The 26,474-nt window shown below is 39.6% G+C and overlaps 1 protein-coding gene across 1 annotated transcript in view; it reads right to left on the bottom strand.

Annotated features, from left to right (window-relative positions):
• LOC138901661 (uncharacterized) overlaps nucleotides 1-26,261 on the bottom strand; it is a 78,842-nt gene extending 52,581 nt beyond the window's left edge. The window contains exons 1-4 of the mRNA XM_070189440.1: nucleotides 25,954-26,261; nucleotides 15,333-15,390; nucleotides 14,821-15,223; nucleotides 14,417-14,666 (exon numbers count right to left, since the gene is read on the bottom strand). Of these exons, the coding sequence (XP_070045541.1) occupies nucleotides 14,417-14,666; nucleotides 14,821-15,223; nucleotides 15,333-15,390; nucleotides 25,954-26,261 (1,019 nt within the window). The remainder of the gene's footprint in view (nucleotides 1-14,416; nucleotides 14,667-14,820; nucleotides 15,224-15,332; nucleotides 15,391-25,953) is intronic.
• Between the last annotated feature and the right edge of the window lie 213 nt (nucleotides 26,262-26,474).

Genomic DNA, 26,474 nt, shown 5'->3' with positions numbered 1-26,474 from the left:
CTCACCAACTGTCTTTCTAGATGTAGGTATTGTCATACTATAAGTAAGATGGAGTTTAGGAAATTGAGTTCTTACAACTGAGCTCTACCACACGATCTAGAGTAGGAAGAAAGAGTGACAGTCCTAAATGCTCTGTAGTCTCCTGCTTATAAGTGTGGTGCACGACACACCCATAAACAAGACTCTACTAGACACGACTTGTAGACTCCCTAGGACATAACTACTGATACCACTTTTGTCACGACCCAAACCTATGGGCCGCAACGAGCACCCGGTACCTTACTTAACCGAGTACCAACATAACATATCTTTCTTATTGTACTTTCATTGGCAAATGGGCCAAATGGTACGTCATGGGCTAACCAGAATAAATATAGGGGAATACTCAATATAGGATGACCCAACCTGATATAAAAACTTATACATGTGATATACGGGCCTATAAGGCCATCATGATAATTTGTAAACTCAAAATCTCGGACGGCAAGGCCATACAAGCATATGTATACATGACATTTGTCTACAAGCCTCTAAGAGTATATATACTTAACACAAAGGTCGGGACAGGGCCCCGCCATACCAAACAATATGCGTCTAAATTATACCGACCAAACAAACAACTCCAGAGCAAATGGAGCGCACCAACATCTTCCGTTGAGCTGATAGCCTACTTGGAGGACTCTCGACCTGTCTATCGGGACCTGCGGGCATGAAACGCAGCGTCCCCGGGCAAAAGGGACGTCATTATGAATAATGTACCGAGTATGTAAGGCACATAAATAAGTACATAAAAGACATGGATGAAATATAGAGTAAATGACTCAACATGTAGGTCTGGATAACTCTGTAAATCATGAAATACTTATAGTGTCGTGCATATGCGTATGAATGTCATGTCGTGCATAAGTACATGTGTTCATAACATCATCAAGCTTCTGAGGTCATCCCATCATATCATCTCGACCACTGTGGGCAGAATCATCAACGTATACCAGTTGATCAGGTGGTGGTGCGTATATAACGCCGTAACATTTTTTTCATATTCCATATATATATATATATATATATATATATACGCGTATATAACGCCATCTGTCATGGGTCAATGTACATGTATAAATAAATGAAAAGCATGAAAACATGTTAATAATCTCAATATTCCTTTCGGATAAACTTTATCAACTGCGTATTATTCCGAGACCCATGAGAAGAAGATATAATAATATGTCACATGGGAAATCAAGAACACAAAGACTCCTAGTATTTCTATGAATAGAGTCACTTATGAAAACTGTGTGTTTGCTCGTTTCTTCTGTCCAAAAAGAAAGAAGGGATAGCCTTAACATACCTGGAGTAGGGAAAATTCGTATGATATTCTTGAAAAAGGTTGCACCGTACTCCCTTAGAATCGCAGAATCTCACATTACTAACGTGCTAAGAAATCATGTTATAATGTTTTTGTGGGAATTTGTAGGAAATTGCTAAGGAATCACGTTACTAAGTATTAAGAATTTTCGTTGGATTGAGGTTAAAATCTGTTTTTGCAAGGTTTGAATTAGGAAGAAGGTTATAATATTTGATTATTTAAGACCAAATGAAGCCAACTCCTAAAGGCCTTCACGTAGGTGTCATGTCTCTTACTTTAAAATAGCCACCTTTCAATCAAAATGGTGAGTCACTTTAATTAGCATGGGGGCTGTCACATTGGTTGATTTACTTCTTATCCAAAAACCTTAGTCTTTATCCAAAGACAACCAATAATTATTAATTAATAGGTAATGTCTCATTACCCAATAATTAACCAATTACCCACATAATTAAGAATTATCTCAACTTACTTAAAATACTACTCACTTTTAACACACCTTATACTCCTTACTATCATGGCCATGCGGTACCTTATATGGTACTAGTCTATAAATACCGGGTATTTTAGCTCGGGCCGTATTTTATCCCAAAATGTCAAACTTCAACGAAATTCATTTTCTTCGATTTGCTTACCCTCTCACCTTCACGAATTTACTCATTACTTGTTTGAAATAGAATAAAATGCTTAAAATCTTAAAATAATCTCATTCCCGAACTTACATCGATTAACTTACGACAAAACTTTAACGTACGAAAAATGCGGGATGTAATATCTCATTTCTGAGCTTTCATCAGTTCACTTATGGCCTGCTTTCATGTACGTAAATATGGGGTATAACAGTATATGTATATTTGGATCGGGCAGTACGTCCACAGCATAATTCATGCATAAAGATATTGGAAGACCTTCTATATTTAATATTGTTTCATTGGCTTGAGAGGTGAAATGGTTAGATGAGGGAAATGGCTTGGTTCCTACTCGCGATAAAAGGAATTGTTTATTTGCTTCCTGCTCTGAGTTCTATTATCATTTTTATATATCATGTTTAATTAGAACTTTATATTTTTATATTGTTGGCAATAATAAGTGTCGAAGTCGACCCCTCGTCACTACTTCTTCGAGGTTAGACTAGATACTTACTGGGTACACGTTGTTATTGTACTCACGCTATACTTCTGCACTTGATGTGCAGGAACTCAGGCAGGTTCATCGGGATATCAGTCCGGCGCGCACGCTTGACTCCTGGTACGAGACTACACGGTGAGCTGCCCTTCCAAGCCGTTCTGCAGCAGCCAAAGTCTTTCTGTTGTTATTGTTCTGTCTATTTTATCTAAGACAGTGGAGTAGTAAATCCTTTGTATGTTCTACTAGTAGCCCATACTCTTGTGACACTATGTCTTGCCACATACACATTAGTAGACTCTTGATTTTGGTTTTTGTTTTCATGATCATGATTGCATTTAATTATCTTTCGTGTTATTTATTTTTAAATCTATTAATTCTTGAATCTTTTAAATTGAAAGAAAGTTTAATTACTTGGAAAAATCTTTTAAAAAGGAGAGATCACATAGTTTGCTTACTGTTGGCTTGCCTAGCGACGACTTTGGGCGCCATCACGGCCTAACATGGAATTGGGTCGTGATACCTGCTAATGTCGCAAATGCGAACATGACTCTTCGCAAATGTGATCCTCAAGATCGCAAATGCGAACAAGCTCACCCACCCCCCACCCCACATCAAAAATGCTATCTCTAGGTTCGCAAATGCGAACCTAGCAGACTTCAGCCTAATATCGCAAATACGACCCCTATCTCACAAATGTGAGACCTGAAGCACCTGTTCAATGCGGTAACTTGTATGGTACTAGTCCAAACACTCTATAACGCGTCCAAAATGCACCCGAGCTCTCATGGCTCCAAACCAAACATCAACACAAGTTGAAAAATATAGCTTGAAGTCACTCGCGCGATAAAATCATCAAAATAATATCTGAAACCATGAATCGGACCTCCAAAACACATGAAATCAACATGAAACTCAAGAACTTCTAAAAATACAATTGCGCATCTGAATCTTGTCAAATCAACTCGGAATGACGCCAAACTTTGTGGAAAAGTTTCAATTGAAAAACCGGACCTATTACAAGTCCCAAAACATAAATCTAAACACAATATCTATAAAGTCAACCTACGGTCAAACTTATCAAAATTCTAAGCCTTTAAATTGCCAACTTTCTGCAAAACAACACAAATCAACCTACGGACCTTCGAATTTGATTTCGGGCATACGCCAAAGTCCAAAATCATGATACGAACCTATCGGAGCCACCAAAACACCATTCTGGGGTCGTTTTCTTAAAAGTCAAACCTCGGTAAATATATTCAACTTAAGCTTCTAAAATGAGAATCACTCTTCAAAATAAATCCTAAAATATCCGAAGATTGAATCTGACCATGCACGCAAGTCATAATACACAATATGAAGTCACTTAAGACTTCAAAGCACTAAACGAAACCTTAAAGCTCAAAACAACTGGTCATATGATGACAACAAACTCTATCATTGCAATAAGAACCAGAAACAACAATTAACAACAAGGAGCAACAAGTAATAACGCTGTAAAGAATTTCCCTGAGGTACCTCATAATCACAAATCACGGGTCCTAAATCACGAACCCTAATCACTTGGCATCCTGTGTCCACATTACAAATCACAACCGCATGGACAACTCATGTGCTGCACGGACAACTCATGTACCAATACCATTAATACATCATAACTGCACGGACAACTCACGTGCTAAGAGATAATAATATCCCACATCTGCACGGACAAATCATGTGCTAATAGTGCAACTCACGGACAAAAGGCAAGTATACAAGAATACATGTAAACGATCAATAAACATCAAGGTTCATCTTCTTATACTGATATGAGTGATTAATTACTATGTATGTTTGTGCAAGTGTTCTATCACATCTCTAGTCAACAAGTAAGATCAGAAAAAAATGAATGGCACATAGGAAACAGCACAAAAAAACCGTATTATGCATTATTCACACAAGGTATGCACACCACAACACATATATCATCAATAAGAATGCCCTTAACCCATCACAAGTCATCACAAATCATCCTCCACATAGCCCCCTTGTCTCGTCACATGCGCAATAATAAAGTAAATGCCCCTCTTATCTCACAATACGCTCATAATAATATTCCCACCTTGTCTTACCACATACACAAACCCACATATATATCCCACCTTATCACGCTGCATGTGCATCAATAATAACAAGGGCACGGAAAACTCATGTGCGAACATCCCGACAATCCTCTCAACAATACCACGTGTGCCAAAAACATAACAACACAATATAACAACTCGCACCACATATGCCAATATGACACAATGTTTCCTTAGATACAATTCCAATACAACAACCACACATAGTACTCGGCTCAACAACACTAAATAAAACAACAACAACAACAACAACAACAACAACAACAACAACAACAACAACAACAACAAAAAATAATAACAAGAGTAACATTGGAGTGCGGCAAGTAAATCAACACAAGAATTTCAAAAACACAATGAAACAGAAGAATGAGCTCACAATGAAAGACATAAGAAGTGATAATGGCTTCAAATAAGAATAACTCAACAATGAGAGAGATAATGTGTAACAACGATATCAAATAAGAATAACTCAACAATAGGAGAGATAACATGTAGCAGTGATTTCAATTAAGAATAACTCAACAATAGGAGAGATAACATGTAGCAGTGATTTCAATTAACAAAAACTCAACAATAGGAGAGATAACATGTATCAATGGTTTCAATTAATAATAACTCAACATTAGGAGAGAAAACATGTAAGAACGATTTCAAGTAAGGATAAATCACAATGGAAGAGATAACATGGCAATAAAAGAGGCAACAACTTCAATTAAAGTATATAAGAGTATAATTGGCAATAAAGGGTAGAACATGAACCAATCAACTTCAAACAAGGCATGTAAGGGTAAATTTAACAATGGAGGATATAGATGATATGACAACTTCATTTTAATGTACATAGGAAACCTAAGAGTCTAAAACAACCAAATTTCCACATATAAGTCGTGTACACACTTGTTACCTCGTGTACATGTCTTTCACGTAGCTCAAATAGTACAAACAAACTAATCCCTATGGGGTAGTTCTCCCACACAACGTTAGGCATGATACTTACCTCAAAAGCCCTCAATCAATATTCTAAAACAACTTTTACTTTACAATTCACCTCCGCTCGTCTCAAATCTAAATAAAATTTACTTAATAACATCAAATAATGCAAGAGAAATTAATTCCAATAAATAAATCCATGATCTTTACACAATTCCTCAAAAGTCAACAAAAGTCAACCCCAGACTCCCCCGGTCAAAACTTGGGTCCAATGGAAGATTCCGACTACCCACAACCATGAGTCTATACATGTGCTTTGTTTCATTATCCGAGTCCAAATTGAATCTCAAAATTCAAATTCTCATTTTTCAAAATATAGACAAGTTTCTAATTTCACTTTGATTGTCATAATGTTGATGTTAAAACTCACATATAGTCATGTAAAATAGTTGGAAATTGAACAAAATCACTTACCCAATAATTGTAGATGAAAATCCCTCTTGAAAATCATATCCTACCGAGTCTAGTGTTCAAACATATGAAAATGAGACTAAAGTCATGTCCCTCAGCTTTTATGTCCAGGTGAAGGTGTCGCAATTGCGGCCTAGGGTTCGCAAATGCGAACCCCGCAAATGGGAGGAAGAGATCGCAAAAGTGAAGACCCTCACAGTCCTGCTAATGTAGCAAATATGACATTAAGTTCGCAAATGCGAATATGGACACTTCGCTAATGCGATCCTCAAGATCGCAAATGCGAACAAGCTCATCCAGCCCCCACCCCCACCCTCCCGATCTCCGGGTTCACAAATGCGAACCTAGCAGACTTCAGCCTAATATTGCAAATACGACCCATATCTCGCAAATGCGTGTCCTGAAGCACCTGTTCAACACCAACAAAACTAAAACTCTTTCAAACACTCTGAAACGCGTCCAAAATTCATTCGAGCCCTCTAGGCTCCAAGCTAAACATCAACACAAGTTTAAAAATATAATACAAACTCGCTCGCGCAATCAAATCATCAAAATAACATCTGAAACCATGAATCGGACCTCCAAAACACATGAAATCAACATGAAACTCAAGAACTTCTAAAAATAAAACCGCGCATCTTATTCCTGTCAAATCAACTCAGAATGACACAAAACTGTGGAAAAGTTTCGGTTGAAAAATCGGACCTATTACAAGTCCCGAAACATAAATCCAAACACGATATCTATGAAGTCAACCTACGATCAAACTTATCAAAATTTTAAGCCTTTAAATAGCCAACTTTTGGCAAAATAACACAAATCACCTACGGAACCCCGAGTTTGATTTCGGGCATACGCCCAAGTCCAAAATCACGATACGAACCTATCGGAGCCATCAAAACACCATTCTGAGGTCGTTTTCACAAAAGTCAAACCTCGGTCAATATTTTCAACTTAAGCTTCTAAAATGAGAATCACTCTTCAAAGTAGATCCCGAAACATCCGAAGATCGAATCCGACCATGCACGCAAGTCCTAATACACAATATGAAGTCACTCAAGACCTCAAAGCACTGAACAGAACCTTAAAGCGCAAAACGACTGGTCATATGATGCCATCAAACTCTATAATTTCTAATTCATTCAAATTAGCCAAGGTATGACAATCATGAATCATTACATCACAACCTCGAAACACCCGCCTAACTACCGCAGATTCTCCCACAGGCGTGGACACTTAGAATGGTTGACATAACAATTCTAGTTTCTTACCACGGCTACTAGCAACAAATGGGAAAATGTACGATAAAATGCATCCTAGATCTATGAGAGCATACTGATTAATAGAGTATACAGATAGTATACCTATGACCACGCCGAGTGACAACTCTAAATTCTGACGACCTGAAAATCCATAGATGCGATTATGTTATTGCCCACCTGGGCTAGACAATCCACTTCTACCTCTACCCCTTCCCATCGGTGGTTGTATACCTTGCTCACGAGGATACGATGTGGATGAAAAAGTTATTGCAGACCCCGCTGGTGGTATCACGCCATCCGCATTTCTTGTTGGGAAAAAGCGTATGATGTGACCCTGTTGCCTACAAGAATAGCACAAATATGAACCCTGACGACAATGACCAAAATGATTCCTACTACACCGGCCACAATGAGGCACTGGGGGCCTCATCTTACTAGGGCATCCACTAAATTGTCAGCTTTGACCCCGAGGATTCTGATTCTAAACAGAATAGGTGTTCTGACCATGGCTTTGATCTTGAAACTGTGATGTTTCACTTGTCGCAGGATGAGATGGATGTCGAGAAAACGAGGGTCTAAACTCACCTCGTGACTCTCCCATATCACCTACAGACCGGGCTCTCTTATGTTGTCCCCGGTCATGCTCTCGAGCATCTTGCTGTTGCTTTTTTCGATCCTCTAAGCTCTGCGCATAGACTTGTATGCGAGCACTATCCAAGTTTGGACTTAGAGAAGCAGTGATGCATTCATTGATCAAGTGTGGTCCTAGTCCACCCATAATTCAGTACTCTATCACTCATCTCTACTACAATCAAAGAAGCATACTTGGCCAAGGAGTTAAATTTCATGTTGTACTCCCGAACACTCATGTTACCTTGCTCCAACCATAAGAATCTATCCAGCTTATCTCGACGGAGCTCAATAGGGACATACGCTACAAGAAGGCTTCAAAAAATGCCTTCCATCCAACCGGTGGGGAAAGAGGTCCCCTAGCCTGCTCACACGTCTCATACCAAGTCACAACAATATCCCGCAATCTATGAGGCAAGCTCCTCGGACTGTGTATTAGTGTCATGTATAAATCATAAGGTCCATTGCATTTGGTCTAGAAAATTCTGGGGATCTTCGTTGTGGTCTATTCCTATGAATACCGAGGAGTCCAAATGTATAAAATCCAGGACTCTCATGCTGACCTCTCTACCCAAGGAGGCAGGGATTTGATGCAGGGCCTAAGAGTCTACTAATTGAGTCAATAACTGCACAATATCTCTCATGTCTAAATTCGGCTTGGGAACAACTGAAGGAGGAATATGAGGTGCATTAACTTCTCTAGGCGGATCTGGAGTTAGTGGTGTTATCCCCAAAACTTTAGTTCCAACCTCATCGTGGGGTCCATGTTGACCCATGGGGGCAGGTGGCACCTGACTGCTACCTTCTCCTTCTTCTTCATTTAGTCCCTAAGCAAGTGTTTGCCATCTTATGGCAGGCATCGCTATTAATATAAACAAGATGGAAATCAGAAGCGAATATTTATGATCTCGTTTCTATCGCACGATCTAGATCATGAAGAAGGGTATTCATCCTAAATATCCTATAGCCTCCTACTTATAAGTATGGTGCACCACATATCCATAAATAAAACTCTACTAGATATGGCTTTCAGACTCTCTAGGACACCACCTGGCTCAGATACCAAGTTTGTCATATTCCCAACCTTGGGAGGTGCGACTGGCACATGACGCTCGAAGGCCCATGCGAACCAACTCGTGCTCTTTCATCTTTTCGTTCATAGGTTCTGGGCCATTGAGGCCTCCAAGTGATAATAACCAATGTTTAAAATGAACACAATTGATTAACAAGGACAACATTGGTATTTTATACATATTACAGTTGGTCTTAACAAAATCTTAATTGCCCCTTTTCACAAAATATTACAGTTGGTCTTAACATATTTTATACATACACGCACACAACTTCGTCGGGACAGGCCCGCACCGTACCCAAAATGCTTACAACATTTGCCTTCGTACCTATCAACGTCTGAACAGCTACTCCGAAGAAGCCGAAAGAAACAACCAATAGATGAATCGTGCACCTACTGGGGATGGACGTCACCGGGTCTATCTGTACTTGCGGGCATGAACACAACACCCAAAGAGAAGGGGCGTTAATACGGATAATCTACTGAGTATGTAAGACAAAAAAATACAAGCAACTCAAAGTATTAGCATAAGAATTGAGTGTATGTGATTCCACCCTGAATACCATAGACACGGTACCGGAGGCATAAACCAAACAGTGGAATAGGGACCATGGATCGTAAATTGATGCAACTTTTGTAAAACCATGCCTCTCATGGGGGCCATACATTATGTGATACTATACATATATATTCATATCTTCAGCTATACTTTGGGGCAAATTCTCATCACTCTGTACCCGTCCTCATAGAGGGCTCGGTCGTACCCGACCTCAGGAGGTCTCGGTTGTACCCGGTCTTAACAGAACTTGGCGTAGCCGGCCTCAATAGGACTCGGTAGCCTTACATTACAAATTATCGTACCTGGCCACACCTGGGGTTAGTAATATCTCATATCATGCCTAAACATACCCAACGGAACAGTGGTTGCACAATAGGTATCGTACCGGCCAACTATAACGTGGATCGGTAGAGTAAATATGGATATATATATATATATATATATATATATATATATATATATATATATATATATATATAAGTGCAATGCAGTAGCAGTTTCAAGAGATAGCAATTTTTAACTTTAGAAAATCATACTCTACGACCACAGGATACCAACCGGAATAATGTAGATTTTAAAAGACATATTACTAGCAACAACGCATAAGAAAAAGATAACATTACTAAGAGGGCTTAGAACTACTAAACCTTACGGTACGGGAATCATTTATAAAGAAGGGGAGACTTATACTAACTCATGCCAAGAAAGAAGATTTCCCTACATACCTTGTTGAAGAGCTAACTTTACTTCTATGGTGGTTAATTTTGCCTTTAGTGAACCTTCAGAATCAATTACACCAGACGATGGGGGGCACAACAATGACTCCAAGTTCCTCCAAGCTATATCTTGCCAAATTCATATTCACCTTCGATTTTGCCTTAATTTGCTAGGAAAATGCTATAGAGGCGTAGAGAGTATTTGAGAGGACTTGTTCTAATGATACTTTTGAGAATGAAAGAGAAAGAGCCTTATTGTCATTTTATATTGCTACCAAGCCTTGGAATTTCTGTCGCTTCTACATGCGAAATGGGTTGATTCACCTAGTGACACACTTGGAGACTTACTGACACGTGTGACCACCTTCTGGCTTTGAACATGCCTCCAGCTTATAGGACATGCTAGAATCCATACTTATCACACTTTATTAAGCGTGTGGTGTAAGAATGGTGCCCAACGATTCTGTTAGGCAAGCCAAAATGTGAACCTCCAACTTAATTATCCATTTTTTTAACTTTTAAAATCAGGAATTTCATTAAGTAAATGGGATTTAATTTAAAACCCATGTAAAACATATATTTCTTCTTACCAAGTCACAAAATGTGGATAAATCATAAGCGAAGTAATAGTAATATTAGGTACAACTATGAACATCCACTAGAAACCCCCATTTTTAGTAGAATATACAAAACGACTATACAAGTGCATGAGAAATTTAGTAGAATATACAAAACGACTGCAACTACTATCTAAAATAAAATAGACTAAAATAATAAATATGATAAGAGGAAGACTCTGGGTGCTGCATATTGAAGCATGGAGAGCAGCTCAACAATAAGTCCTCGAGAGTGCGTCTATGTGCCCGAATGACCACCGGAAGTACATGTCTCGGTACCTGCACAATTAGTGTAGAAGTGTAATATTAGTATGTAAATCAACGCATACCCAGCAAGTATCTAGTCTAACTTCGAAGAAGTGACGAGGGGTAGACTTTAACATTTACTAGTGGTCAAATAATAATGTACACAATGTAAACAGATATGAAACTCAGCAAGTAGCCATGATACATGTAAATATAAATAATAAAACTTCCAAACATGAATTATTATGAAATCACCAAATACCATAACTTGACATGAAGGCACAAGGTCAACTGATACCAATACAAAATCAAATCTCAAGTACTACGCATGAGTTTGCCGAGTCGAATGGCCCAATCCCATAAGAATTGTGTTAAACAATACCGTCGAGCGAATGGCCCGATCCCATAAGAATAACTCACAGTACTACTGAGGCGAATGGTCTGATCCCTTAAGATAAATTTATAACATTGTCGAGGCGAACGACCCGATCCCATAAAAGTAATTGCCGACGCGAATGGCCCGATACCATAAGAGTAGTTTACAACATTGACGAGGCAAATGGTCCGATCCCATAAGAGTAATTTACAACACTATCGGGGCGAATGGCCCGATCCCATAAGAGTAGAGAAACTCTCTCACTCGCGAAGATACATGCGCATCGAGAAGATACGGAACTACCGTCCATCAAATATTTCACAAAGTCCAAAGTAAGAGACTCGGTCAACAAATTTATTCTAGTCTCAATCTCAGTCATAACTATAACTAATCAAACAACAAGATTAATTCAAATAGTACATTTAAAGCATGGTGTGGATCTAAGTTTACCCGAACATAGATATGAATCTAGCTACGTACGGACTCTCGCCACCTCGTACGTATGTAGCACCCACAACAAATAGCACACAACAATTAAAACACCTATGGGGATAATTTCCTCTTACAAGGTTAGGCTAGAGAGTTATCTTGTTTCCAAGCTCACTACTCGTCTTTCAAACATCACTAGTCGCCTCAAATTGATGCCGAGCAATCTAAAACTAGTCAAAGGTCATACAAACTAATAAATATATGCCTAAAAGGTCATAATTTAATTATTAGAGTAATTTCCCAACCCAGCTCGAAAAGTCAACAAAAGTCAACCTCGAGCTCACGTGCCCGGATTCCGGAAATATTTGAAGATAAATGTTACCCATGACATTACGAACTAAAATATATAACTTGTTCCCAATTTCATATTCAATTGTTCTGCATACATGAAGAGGAACCAGGTCCTCCATCGCGCTCATAGAGCCCTCCTCACATTCGCAAAGAGCAAATCTCAGGCCCCTTCTCCAGCCTCCTTTGCGATCGCGGGACTACCTTCGCGATCGCGAAGCACACCAGCACATGAAATATCAGCCAACTTCAATTTCTCTCAGGGTGGTCCAAACCTCACCCGAGCCACTCGGGCCCCCGTCTAAATGTACCAACAAGTCCATAAACATAATATGGACATATACGAAATCTCGGAATATGTAAAATAACATCGAAACCAAGAATCGTACTTTAAAACAAATTTAATCAACTTTTGAAACTTCAAACTTCTTCCAACTAACTCTAAACACGACGAATCATATTTAGACAACTCGGAATGATGCCAAATTTCAACAATAAGCGCTGAAACACTCCTATTCCACCCGAAACTCAATCCACACATACTCCCAATTCAAAAATCATCATACAGACCTATTGAAACATTCAAATCTCGATTCCGATGTCGTTCACTCAAAGTGTTGACCGAAATCAAACTTTGCCACCTTAGGCCACTATTATGGAACTAAGTGTTCCTAATTCAACCTGAACCGTTCCGAATTCATACCAACCATCCCTGTAAGTCATAAAATAGGGAAAACACATACGTGAAGTATTAAATAGGGAAACGGGTAACTAGAAAGCAAAACGATCGTCGGGTCGGTACATATCAATATTCACATTTGGACTCTTTCTAAGAATGGATCATGTGATCGATATAACTGTGGACCTCTTTGCCAGAGATTAAATATAACAGTTGTCCCTACTCGAGGGAAATCGGTAATTGTGTGCTAGTTCTACCTTCCCACTAGCGAGGGTTGTAACGGTAATCGGTACTCAATAATTTACAAGGTGCACCAGGTCTACGAACCCACCATTAGCTACGGGATCCTTCAAAGTCTCCTCTCATTTATACTTGTCTTTGTAATCATCTAATACTCGTATAAATATATTTTTAAAATAGTACAGGTCATTTCAGTTCTTATCGAATCATGTAGTTTAATACGATAATAGTAATCATTATCAAGTAACAGTAAAATATGTCTAGATACAGTGAGAATATTTAAAATAGTGATAATCATCTCAAATAAATATTTCGGTATTGCATCAAGTAAAGGACTTGTCCCACATGCAAATTTTAAATATTATGTAACACGCTTTATTTTCAAAATTATGTGTAAATCATGCAAATTATGGAAACACAAATTGCGTTAAGGTTACTACTCACAATACTCGTATCAAAACACCAAAATTGTCACCACGAGCGATGCGTACAACTTTCTTCATTCAATCTTTTACCACATCAACATCGATCTCGTGTCAATTTCCTTTTTAAGGCTAATTCATATCTAGTTTAGAATACCCAACCCTTGGAGTTCATGTTTGACTCTTAATTCATCATTTATACTTACTTGTGCTACTAGTAAATTTAAACCAATCAAAAAATCCACCAAATTCGGCCTATTCATACCATATACTCAGTTAATTTACGGAAAAGTCTCGTGGATTTCTCCAAATTTCCTTAACCTTATCTTTTAAACTCTTAATCCAATCCCAACAACATCTCTACTCAGTCCTATAAGAAATCTTGAATATAAAATAATATTGTCTCAAAAGAAGAAGAATTACATGAAGTTACCTGGAGATTATTGTTGAAACTCAAGAATATGTGTCGATGATTAAGTGAAACGCGGTATTCGGTTCTAAGAAACACCATAAACTTTTTCTTTCTTTTTCCTATTTGATATGTTGTTGGCTAAAGGAATTTTTGTTTTCAAACCCTTTTATAGCTTCGTCACATGAAGCAGATGGACTAAGACCCGTTGAATCGCCTTCCTTCTTTATTTTATTATTATTTTCTTTCTTTTTGTTGTCTTTTAGTATTTGTTTGTTCTTTATTAACTTAAACTTATTTTATTTGTAAATTTCTTAACTACTTATTAACATGAGATATTACATTCTCCCCATCTTATGAAATTCGGTCCCCGAATTTAACTCAAGTACGTACCTGTAGACTGAAATGAATGGGGTGCCTCGCATAGCATCTTCCACTTTCCATGTAGCATCATCAACTGTATGGTTTCTCCATAAGACTTTCACGAACACAATTTCTTTTGATCGTAGATTTCTTACTTCTCTATCAACAATAGCCAACAACTTCTCCTTGTATGACAACTTCTCATTAAGTGGTATAGTCGGTTGTTCAAGCACTTGAGAGGAGTCCGATATATATTTTCTAAGCATAAAGACGTGAAACACTGGATGAATAAAAGATAATCAGGAGGAAGTACCAAGCGATATGGCACAGCTCCCACTCGTTCAAGTATATCGTACGGACCTATAAACATCGAGCTCAACTTTCCTCTTTTTTCGAATCGCATCACGCCCTTCATAGGAGAGACTCGTAGAAACACTTTGTCCTAATTATGAACACTAAATCTCTTTTTCCCTTATCTGCATAAGACTTTTGTCTGCTTTGAGCCATGAGCAATCTCTGGTGGATCAACTGGACCTTGTCAATAGATTCTTGTACCAAATCAGGTCCCAATAAGTTAGTCTCACCAGCTTCAAACCATCCGATAGGAGAACGACATTTTCTACCATACAATACTTTGTAAGGTGCCATATGGATGCTGGATTGGAAGCTATTATTGTAAGAAAATTCAGCTAAAGACAGATAAGCGTCCCAACTACCTCCAAACTCAAGAATGCAAGCTCTCAACACATCCTCCAAGATCTGTATAAAACGTTCAGACCGTCCATCTGTCTGCGGATGAAATGTGGTACTAAGATCTACTCGTGCACCCAATGTTTCCTGGAAAGATTTCCAAAAGCATGAACTAAATCGTGATCCTCTATTAGAGATGATGGATATTGGAACTCCGTGAAGTTAGACAATTTCGTTCATAAATATATGTGCATACCTCAGTCCACCATATGTAGTCTTCACTGGCAAAAAGTGTGTTGTTTTTGTAAGATGACCTACAATTACCCACACAGAATCATAGCCTCTAAGGGTACGAGGTAGTCCAGTCACAAAGTCCATGGTAAATCTTTCCCATTTCGAATATCAAGCTATTATAGTAGTCATGCGGGTCACTGAGGCTGAGCCTTGACCTACTGACAAGTCAAACAACTAGAAACAAAGTTAGCGACATCTTTATTCATACCTTCCCACCAATAAAATTGCTTTAGATCAAGATACATTTTAGTAGAACCAGATGTATAGTGTAATGACCCAACCGGTCATTTTAACTTTTAGAACCCCGTTCCCAAACAATAAAACTTCCAGTATGTGCTTGTAATGATTTATGACTTGCGGGGATGGTTGGTTCGGGATTTGGAAGTGTTTGGGGTGAAACCGGAACACTTGGTTCCTTAAGTTGGCCTTAAAGTGCTAAGTTCGACTTCGGTCAACATTTTGAGAAAATGACCCCGGAATAGAATTTTGATAATTCCAACAGCTCCGTATGGTAATTTTGGATTTAGGAGCATGTTCAAAACCTTATTTGAAAGTCCGTTGTTAAATTAGGCTTGAAATGGCTAAAAACAAGAATTTAAGTTTGGAAGTTTGACCGATGAGTTGACTTTTTCATACTAGAGTCGGAATCCAGTTCCGAAAATTTTCATAACTCCGTTATGTTATTTATGACTTGTGTGTAAAATTTGAGGTCAATCGGAGTTGATTTGATAGGTTCCGACATCGAAGGGCCACGATCGAAGCCACGATCGAGGCCCAATTTTCCGAAGGCTGCCTGGGCAGTTTATAAAAGAGGACATTCGTCCCCTTTGCCATTTTTGACGAACTTGAGCTTGAGCAGAGGCGACTTTTGTTAGGTTTTCAAGGGAAAAATATTGGGGTAAGTGATTTTAACTCGGATTTAGTCTACATATACAAGTATATCATTGTTTTCACCATAAATTAGTGTTTTGATATTTAAATTTGGGAAATTTGTATTAATCTCATAGAAACAATTTTTTTTGAGATTTCGGTATCGGTATGGAGTCGGAGTTTAGTGAAACTGGTATGGTTGGACTCGTAATTGAATGGGTTATCGGATTTCGTAACTTTTGCCGGATTCCGAGACGTGGGCCCCACTGACGAATTTTTAATTAATTTCGGGATTTTTAATAAAAATGTAGTATTTTGTTATAGAATTGATTCCTATAATTTTTAGTAATTGTATCGAATTATTTTGGCTAGATTTGAGCCAGACAGAGTTGGATAATCGTGAAAAAAGCCTTATAGTGGATTAAATTGGAGCAAGACGAGGTAAGTCTCTTGTCTAATATTGTGAGGGGGAAATTACCTCATAGGTGATTAAAATTAAATAATTGTTGCTAATTGTGGGGGCTATATACGCATGAAGTAATGAGAGTCCGTGCGAAGCTACTATTAATGCTAAAGTCCGGGTAGTTTAGGACTCAAAGCATGCATTACTTGTGTAAATAGTATTCTTTAATTAATTAATATTAATTGATATATATGAATATATTGTGAATTGTTAGATAAAGATATTAAAGGATGAAAATCTCATAGGCTTGATTTTCTGTTTAAATCAATTAATTGTTAAAACAAATTATTCTCCTCCCGAATTTATCTTATAATAAATATACTCTCCTTCCGGAGGCACATAAGAATATATCATCCTTTCTTGTGGAGATGGCCGAACGCCTCGGCAGGATAGATGCATCTATGGATTCCGTCGCACGTCCCTCGGCAGTGTACACGACACTCTGGATCGGGTCGTACGTCCTCGGCAGAAATCGTGCTTAATAATAATAATTATCCGATACTTTAATAATTTATTTTAGCTTGTGAAGCTAATTAATAAATTGGAAAATCCTTGGAATTTAATGAATTATTATTCTTGCTTGTTTAGGAATTAATTGTTCCTCCTGTAAATGAGATTTAATTGATAAATTGAAATTTATTTGAATTGAAGGAATTTAATTAATATATTGAGAATTGTTACATTTGAAGGAATTTGATTATTTCCGCTGATTAAATAAAGTTTTGTAAATTCTGTAAATCATGCTAATTTAAAAATCCTAGTTTTATTTCAGTTATTTTTATTGACCCATAGTGAGTGTCAAAGTCGGTCATCTCGTCTCTACCACTTCGAAATTAGGCTTGATACTTACTGGGTACACGTTGTTTACGTACTCATACTACACTTGTTGCACTTTTTGTGCAGGACCTGAGACAGGTACTAGTGGAGGACCTATCATCACATATCCACGTCATCCCGAGGCATAGTGGTGAGCTGCCTTTCTGAGCCGTTCTGCAGCTACCAGTGTCTCTTCTTATATTTACATTCTGTCTATTTCATTTCAGACAGTATTTGGAGTTTTGTATAATCTACTAGATGCTCATGCACTTGTGACAACAGGTCTTGGCACACACACATTGGTAGAGTTTGGGTTTATATTTTTTTGGTTTTAAATTTTATCAATGTATGCTTAATTTATTAGATGGCTTGCCTAGCGGTAATGTTGGGCGCCATCACGACCTACAGGTGAAATTGGGTCGTGACAACATGGTATCAGAGCACTAGGTTCATGTAGGTCTAACAAGTTATGAGCAGACCTAATAGAGTCTTACAGATCGGTACGGAGATGTTTGTACTTATCTTCGAGAGGCTATAGGGTGTTAGGAAATTACCTTGCTTCACATTCCATCATGCAATTAATGTAGCACTAAAAATCCTTCTCTTATTTTCTCACAGATGGTGAGAACACGCTCGAATGAAGTTCCAGACCAGGAAAGAGCTACTCCCCCAGTTGCTAGAGGCCGAGGGAGGGCTCCAGCCCATGGTAGAGGGCAAGGACGTCCCAGGACTATTCCGGTTATGACGCTAGTGGATCCAGCAGAGAATCCCATTATTGAGGAGCAGGGTGAGGTTCCTGTGGCAGAGCCAGCTCCAGTGGACTTCACATCTGCACCGGGATATCAGGATGTCATGGGTCGTATGCTGCGATTCATGGACAATATGACTCAGGCCGGTTTATTTCCGGCAGACCCAAACACATCTCAAGCGGGCGGGGAGCACAGACCCCTACCGCGCAGGATCATGGACAGGCAGATGCTATATACCAGACCCAGGGTGCACTACCCGTGGGTGGAGCCCAGCCAGTGGCACCAGCTACACCTGAGCCCAGGCCAGCTGTAGCTGCCGATCCTCAGAAACTATTGGACAGATGGACTAGACTACATCCTCCTATCTTCGGGGGTGAGCGACATGAGGATCCACAGGATTTCATTGATCGTTGCAAGGATAGATTGTACAAGATGAGGATATTGGTATCCCATGGGGTTGATTTCGCTACTTTTCAGCTAGAGGGTAGAGCCCATAGATGGTGGCAGTCTTATGCTCTTGGCAGACCAGCAGGTTCTCCTCTCATTACTTGGGACAGGTTCACCCGTATCTTCTTGGACAGGTATATTCCACCCTCCCAGAGGGAAGAGTTGCGATTTCAGTTTGAGCAGCTCCAGCAGGGTCAGATGTCAGTGACTGATTATGAGGCGAGGTTTTCTGAATTATCTCGCCATGCACTAATGATACTCACTACTGAGGCGGAGAGAGAGCGAAGGTTTGTAGCCGGTTTACATACTGGTATTCAGGCCACTATGGCTTGAGAGGTTGAGATGGGTACTTCTTATGAGCGAGTTGTGGAGATAGCCCAAAGGATTAAAGGTGTACGTCAGTGGAGCCAAGAGCAGATTATGAGAGATAAGCGGTTCAGGTACTCTGGAGAGTTCAGAGGTGCTCTGTCCGGGGGTAGAGGTCAGTTCGTGAGGGGGCAGTCCAGCTGACCCCTATATCCAGCACCATCACCTCCTCGAGGTGCTCCAGTGCGACCTTATCTCAGTGCTATCCCAAAGAGTTCTTACCACCCACCAGCTATTCAGGGTCCTCCCAGTGGGTATTCATGTCCCTAGGGCCAGACACTTAATCAGCAGCCCATCGCACCGAAGAGTTGTTACGAGTGCGGGGATCCCAGTCACATGCAGAGGTTTTGCCCCAGGCTTCGGGGTAGACCATTACAGCAGGGTCAGCAGCCTATGTTTATTGGACCAGTTACTCTACCAGTAGTCCGACCACCTAGAGGTGGAGGACAGGTGGGTAGGGACCGTCCTAGAGGTGGAGGTCAGCCAGGCGGAGGCCAGACAGTTGGCGCTCCAGCTCGGTTCTATGCTTTTCCGACTAGACCAGATGCAGAGGCCTCAGATGCCATAATTACAGGTATTATTTCTGTTGTGGCAAAGATGCCTCAGTATTATTGGATCCAGCATCTACGTATTCATATGTGTCATCTCTATTTGCTCCATTCCTGGGTGTTTCTCGTGAGTCCTTGAGTACTCCTGTTTATGTGTCCACTCCTATGGGTGATTCTGTTATTGTGAACCAGATCTACTGGTCCTGTATTATTACATTCTTTGGTTATGAAACTAGAGCAGATCTCCTATTGCTTGAGATGACCGATTTTGAAATTATTCTGGGCATGGACTGGTTATCTCCATATCATGATATTCGAGATTGTCATGTCAAGACTGTTACCTTGGCTATTCCAGCATTGCCTAAGCTGGAGTGGAAGGGTTCGCCTGTTAGTTCATTTAATCGAGTTATTTCTTTTATAAAGGCTCAACACATGGTTGAGAAGGGTTGTTTGGCTTATCTAGCCTATGTTCGGGATACTACTGCAGAGACTCCGGCTATTGATTCAGTGCCTGTAGTTTGGGAGTTCCCCGATGTATTTCCATCAGATCTTCCATGTATACCACCTGATCGTGATATTGATTTCTGTATTGACTTGGCTTCAGATACTCAGCCTATATCTATCCCACTGTATCGCATGGCTCTAAAAGAATTGAAAGAATTGAAAGAACAGCTTGAAGAGTTACTAGCCCAAGGGTTCGTCAGACCGAATGTATCGCCTTGGGGTGCACCAGTATTATTTGTGAAAAAGAAGGATGGAAAAATGCGGATGTGTATTGATTATCGCCAATTGAACAAAGTCACAATTAAGAACAAGTACTCGTTGCCGTGTATTGATGATCTATTTGACCAGTTGTAGGGTGCTAGGGCATTCTCTAAGATAGACTTGAGATCGGGGTACCATCAGTTGAAAATTCGGTATTCGAATGTTCCGAAGACTGCTTTTCGGACTAGATATGGTCATTATGAGTTTCTGGTGATGTCCTTCGATTTATGGATCTGATGAACAGAGTATTCATGCCATATATTAATTCGTTTGTCATTGTCTTCATTGATGACATCTTAATCTATTCGCGCAGTAAGGAGGAACATGAGCAGCATATGAGAGTAGTGCTTCAGACATTGCAGGAACAAAAGCTATATGCTAAGTTCTCTAAATGTGAGTTTTGGCTAGAGTCTGTAGCATTTTTGGGACATATTGTATTAGGCAAAGGTATTAAAGTTGATCCCAAAAAGTTTGAGGCAGTTCAGAATTGGCATCGTCCCACTTCAGTGACTGAGATCAGGAGTTTTTTGGGTTTAGCAGGTTATTATCGTCGGTTCGTGGAAGGTTTTTCATCTATTGCAGCACCTTTGACCAAATTAACCCAGAAGGATGTTCAGTTCCGATGGTCCGATGATTGTGAGTCAAGCTTTCAGAAGCTCAAGACAGCACTGACTACAGCACTCGTGTTAGTGTTACCATCTGGTTTGGGAATATATACAGTGTATTGCGATGTGTCATGCGTTGGCTTGGGTTGTGTATTGATGCAGGAAAGGCGAATTATTGCATATGATTCACGTCAGCTGAAGCCCCACGAGAAGAATTATCCAGTACATGATTTGGAGTTAGCTGCGATTGTTCACGCTCTAAAGATTTGGAGGCATTATCTTTATGGGGTATCTTGTGAAGTTTACACTGATCATCGCAGTTTGTAGCATTTGTTCAAGCAGAGGGATCTAAATTTGAGGCAGCGCAGATGGCTGGAGTTACTAAAAGATTATGATATTACTATCTTGTATCATCTGGGCAAAGCAAATGTGGTTGCAGATGCCTTGAGCAGGAAGGCGGAGAGTATGGGTAGTTTGGCTTCCATTTCAGTAGAGGAAAGGCCATTAGCCTCGGATATTCAGCCCTTGGCTAACAAACTTGTGAGGCTGGATATTTCAGAGCCCAACCGAGTTCTTGCATGTGTGGTGGCCCAATCTTCACTATTTGAGCAGATCAAGGCTCGCCAGTATGATGACCCATACTTGATGGTTCTTTGTGAAACGGTACTACGAGGTGGTGCCAAGGAAGTTACTATTAGAGCCGATTGTGTTCTGCGACTCCAGGATCGTCTATGTGTTCCTAATGTGGATGGACTGAGGAAAAAGATCCTGGAAGAGGCACACAGTTCTCTGTATTCTATTCATCCGGGTGCTGCTAAGATGTATCGTGACTTGAGGCAACATTATTGGTGGCGACGAATGAAATAGGACATAGTTGAGTATGTATCTAGATGTCTAAATAACCAACAAGTTAAATATGACCACCAGAGGCCAAGTGGCCTACTTCAGCAGATGACTATACCAGAGTGGAAATGGGAACGAATTACTATAGACTTTGTAGTTGGGTTGCCGCGGACCTTGAGGAAGTTTGATGCAGTTTGGGTGATTGTTGACAGGTTGACTAAGTCGGCACATTTTATTCCTGTTGTGACTATGTATACTTCAGAGAGGTTGGCCCAGGTTTATATTTAGGAGATAGTTCGGTTGCACAGTGTGCCAATTTCCATAATATCAGATAGAGACCCTCAGTTTACTTCACATTTCTGGAGAGCAGTACAAAGTAAGTTGGGGACCCGTGTAGAGCTCAACACAGCCTTTCATCCGCAGACCGATGGACAGTCAGAGTGTACAATTTAGATTTTGGAGGATATGCTCAGGGCGTATGTGATCGACTTTGGAGGTCAGTGGGATCATTTCCTGCCTTTGGCCGAGTTTGCTTATAATAACAGTTACCAATCCAGCATCAAGATGGCTCCATTTGAGGATTTATATGGTCGGCGATGTCGTTCACCTATCGGATAGTTTGAGCCAGGTGAGGCTAAGTTATATGGTACTGATTTGGTAAGGGATGCCTTGGAAAAGGTAAAGTTGATTCAGGAGCGACTTCGTACAGCACAGTCCAGACAAAAGAGTTACGCGGATCAGAAAGCGCGTGATATATCATTTATGGTAGGTGAAAAAGTTCTCTTGAAGGTTTCACCGATGAAGGGAATTATGAGATTCGGGAAGAAGTGCAAGTTAAGCCCGAGGTTTATAGACCGATTTGAGGTGTTGAAACGAGTTGGGGAGGTTGCTTATGAGCTTGCATTGCCTCCCCGCCTATCGGGAGTTCATCCGATTTTTCACGTATCTATGCTCCGGAAGTATCATGCCGACCTATCACATGTGTTAGACTTTAGCACAATTCAGCTAGATAATAGCTTGGGTTTTGAAGAGGAGCCAATTGCCATTGCTGATAAACAGGTTCGCCAGTTGAGGTCCAAGAGGATTTCTGTAGTAAAAGTCCAGTGGAGGGGTCAACCAGTTGAGGAAGCAACTTGGGAGGCCGAGGAAGACATGCGGAGCAGATATCCACACTTATTCAGCGCTCCAGATACAATTCTAAACCCGTTCGAGGACGAACGTTTGTTTAAGAGGTGGAGAATGTAATGACCCAATCGGTCATTTTAACTTTTAGAACCCCGTTCCCTAAAAATAAAACTTCCAGTATGTGCTTGTAATGATTTATGACTTGCGGGGATGGTTGGTTCGGGATTTGGAAGTGTTTGGGGTGAAACCGGAACACTTGGTTCCTTAAGTTGGCCTTAAAGTGCTAAGTTTGACTTCGGTCAATATTTTTAGAAAACGACCCCGGAATAGAATTTTGATGATTCCAACAGCTCTGTATGGTGATTTTGGACTTAGGAGCGTGTTCGGAACCTTATTTGGAATTCCGTAGTTAAATTAGGTTTAAAATAGCTAAAACCAAGAATTTAAGTTTGGAAGTTTGACCGATGAGTTGACTTTTTCATACCAGAGTCAGAATCCAGTTCCGAAAATTTTCATAACTCCGTTATGTCATTTATGACTTGTGTGTAAAATTTGAGGTCAATCGGAGTTGATTTGATAGGTTCCGACATCGAATGTAGAAGTTGAAAACTCTTAGTTTCATTAAGCTTGAATTGGGGTATGATTCATGGTTTTAGCGTTGTTTGATGTGATTTAGAGGTTCGACTAAGTTCGTATGATGTTTTAGGACTTGCTGGTATATTTGGTTGAGGTCCCGAGGGCCTCGGGTGAGTTTCGGATGGTTAACGGATCAAAAGTTGGACTTAAAAAGCTGCTGCAATTTTCCCTTCTACTGTATATTCTGGGCTGTGATTGAGCCCCAGATCGAACCCAGATATCGAGCCCCAGATCGAACCCAGATATCGAAGCCACGATCAAACTTGATCGAGGCCATGACCGAGTCCCAGGCTCGAGGCCTAATCGAGGCCATGACCGAGTCCCAGGCTCGAGGCCATGACCGAGTCCCAAGCTCGAGGCCATGATCGAGGCCATGACCGAAGCCCAGGCTCGAGGGCCACGATCGAAGCCCAATTTTTCGAAGGCTGCCTGGGCAGTTTATAAAAGAGGACATTCGTCCCCTTTGCCATTTTTGACAAACTTGAGATTGAGCAGAGGCGACTTTTGTTAGTTTTTCAAGGGAAAAACATTGGGGTAAGTGATTCTAACTCGGATTTGGTCTACATATACAAGTATATCATTGTTTTCACCATAATTTAGTGTTTTGAGATTTAAATTTGGGAAATTTGTATTAATCTCATAGAAACGAATTGTTTTGAGATTTCGGTTTCGATTCGGAGTCGGATTTGAGTGAAACTGGTATGGTTGGACTCGTAATTGAATGGGTTGTCGGATTTCGTAACTTTTGCCGGATTCCGAGACGTGGGCCCCACGGACGAATTTTTAATTAATTTTGGGATTTTTATTAAAAATGTAGTATTTTGTTATAGAATTGATTCCTATAATTTTTAGTGATTGTATCGAATTATTTTGGCTAGATTTGAGCCAGACAGAGTTGGATAATCGTGGAAAAGGCCTTATAGTAGATTAAATTGGAGCAAGACGAGGTAAGTCTCTTGTCTAATCTTGTGAGGGGGAAATTACCTCATAGGTGATTAAAATTAAATAATTGTTGCTAATTGTGGGGGCTACGTACGCACGAACTGACGAGAGTCCGTGCGTAGCTACTATTAATGCTAAAGTCCGGGTAGTTTAGGACTCAAAGCATGCATTACTTGTGTAAATAGTATTCTTTGATTAATTAATATTAATTGATATATATGAATATATTGTGAATTGTTAGATAAAGATATTAAAGGATAAAAATCTCATAGGCTTGATTTTCTGTTTAAATCAATTAATTGTTAAAAGAAATTGTTCTCCTCCCGAATTTATCTTATAATAAATATACTCTCCTTCCGGAGGCACATTAGAAAATGTCTTCCTTTCTTGTGGAGCGGGCCGAACGCCTCGGCCGGATAGATGCATCTATGGATCGCGCCGCACGTCCCTCGGCAGTGTACACGACACTCTGGATCGGGTCGTATGTCCTCGGCAGAAATCGTGCTTAATAATAATAATTACACGATACTTTAATAATTTATTTCAGCTTGTGAAGCTAATTAATAAATTGAAAAATCCTTGAAATTTAATGAATTATTATTCTTGCTTGTTTAGGAATTAATTGTTACTCCTGTAAATGAAATTTAATTGATAAATTAGAATTTATTTGAATTGAAGGAATTTAATTAATATATTGAGAATTGTTACATTTGAAGGAATTTGATTATTTCCGCTGATTAAATAATTTTTTGTAAATTCTGTAAATCATGCTGATTTAAAAATCCTAGTTTTATTTCAGTTATTATTATTGACCCATAGTGAGTGTCAAAGTCGGCCATCTCGTCTCTACCACTTCGAAATTAGACTTGATACTTACTGGGTACACGTTGTTTACATACTCATACTACACTTGCTGCACTTTTTGTGTAGGACCTGAGACAGGTACTAGTAGAGGACCTATCATCACATACCCACGTCATCCCGAGGCATAGTGGTGAGCTTCCTTTCTGAGCCGTTCTACAGCTACCAGTGTCTCTTCTTATATTTACATTCTGTCTATTTCATTTTAGACAGTATTTGGAGTTTTGTATAATCTACTAGATGCTCATGCACTTGTAACACCAGTTCTTGGCACACACACATTGGTAAAGTTTGGGTTTATATTTTCTTCGTTTTAAATTTTATCAATATATGCTTAATTTATTAGATGGCTTGCCTAGCTGTAGTGTTGGGCGCCATCACGACCTACAGGTGAAATTGGGTCGTGACATATAGTGTATCTAGAATTGTGGGTTTCTTCAGGAGTGTCATGTATCAACATATCTACGTCTACTACGTATAATTGGTTACCTAATCAAAGAACACCATCATTGTCAACAACCATATTCTTTCTTTTACCAACTAAGACCTCATTTCTGTATTTGCATATTTTTGTTTATGCATGTCTTCAGCCAAAGGTCTCTTTGTAGCAGCTATATGTGCCAAACTCCCCATAGATTTTCTGTTGAATGCATCAGCTACAACATTGGCTTTTCTAGGATTATACAATATAGAAAAATCATAGTCCTTGAGTAATTCCATCCACTGACACTGCCGAAGAGTCAGATCTCTCTGCTGAAAGACATACTTCAGATTCTTATGGTTAGTATAAATCTCACAAGTTTCACCATATAGGTAATGACTCAAAAACTTTAAAGCAAATACCACTGCATCCATCTACAAATCATGTGTAGGATAGTATTGCTCGTGCTTTCTCAACTGTCTCGAAGCATAAGCTATAAAGTAACCATTTTACATGAGAAAACATCCTAATCCGACCCTCAAGGCATTAGAGAATACCGTAAATCCTCCAGAACCCGATGATAAGGCTAATATTGGCGCAATTGTCAGACATGTTTTGTGTTTTTGAAAGATCTGCTCACATTCCTC

This window comes from Nicotiana tomentosiformis, chromosome 11, assembly GCF_000390325.3.
Source record: "Nicotiana tomentosiformis chromosome 11, ASM39032v3, whole genome shotgun sequence".
NCBI classification, from domain to species: domain Eukaryota; kingdom Viridiplantae; phylum Streptophyta; class Magnoliopsida; order Solanales; family Solanaceae; genus Nicotiana; species Nicotiana tomentosiformis.
This window is presented reverse-complemented; position numbering and strand designations above follow the sequence as displayed.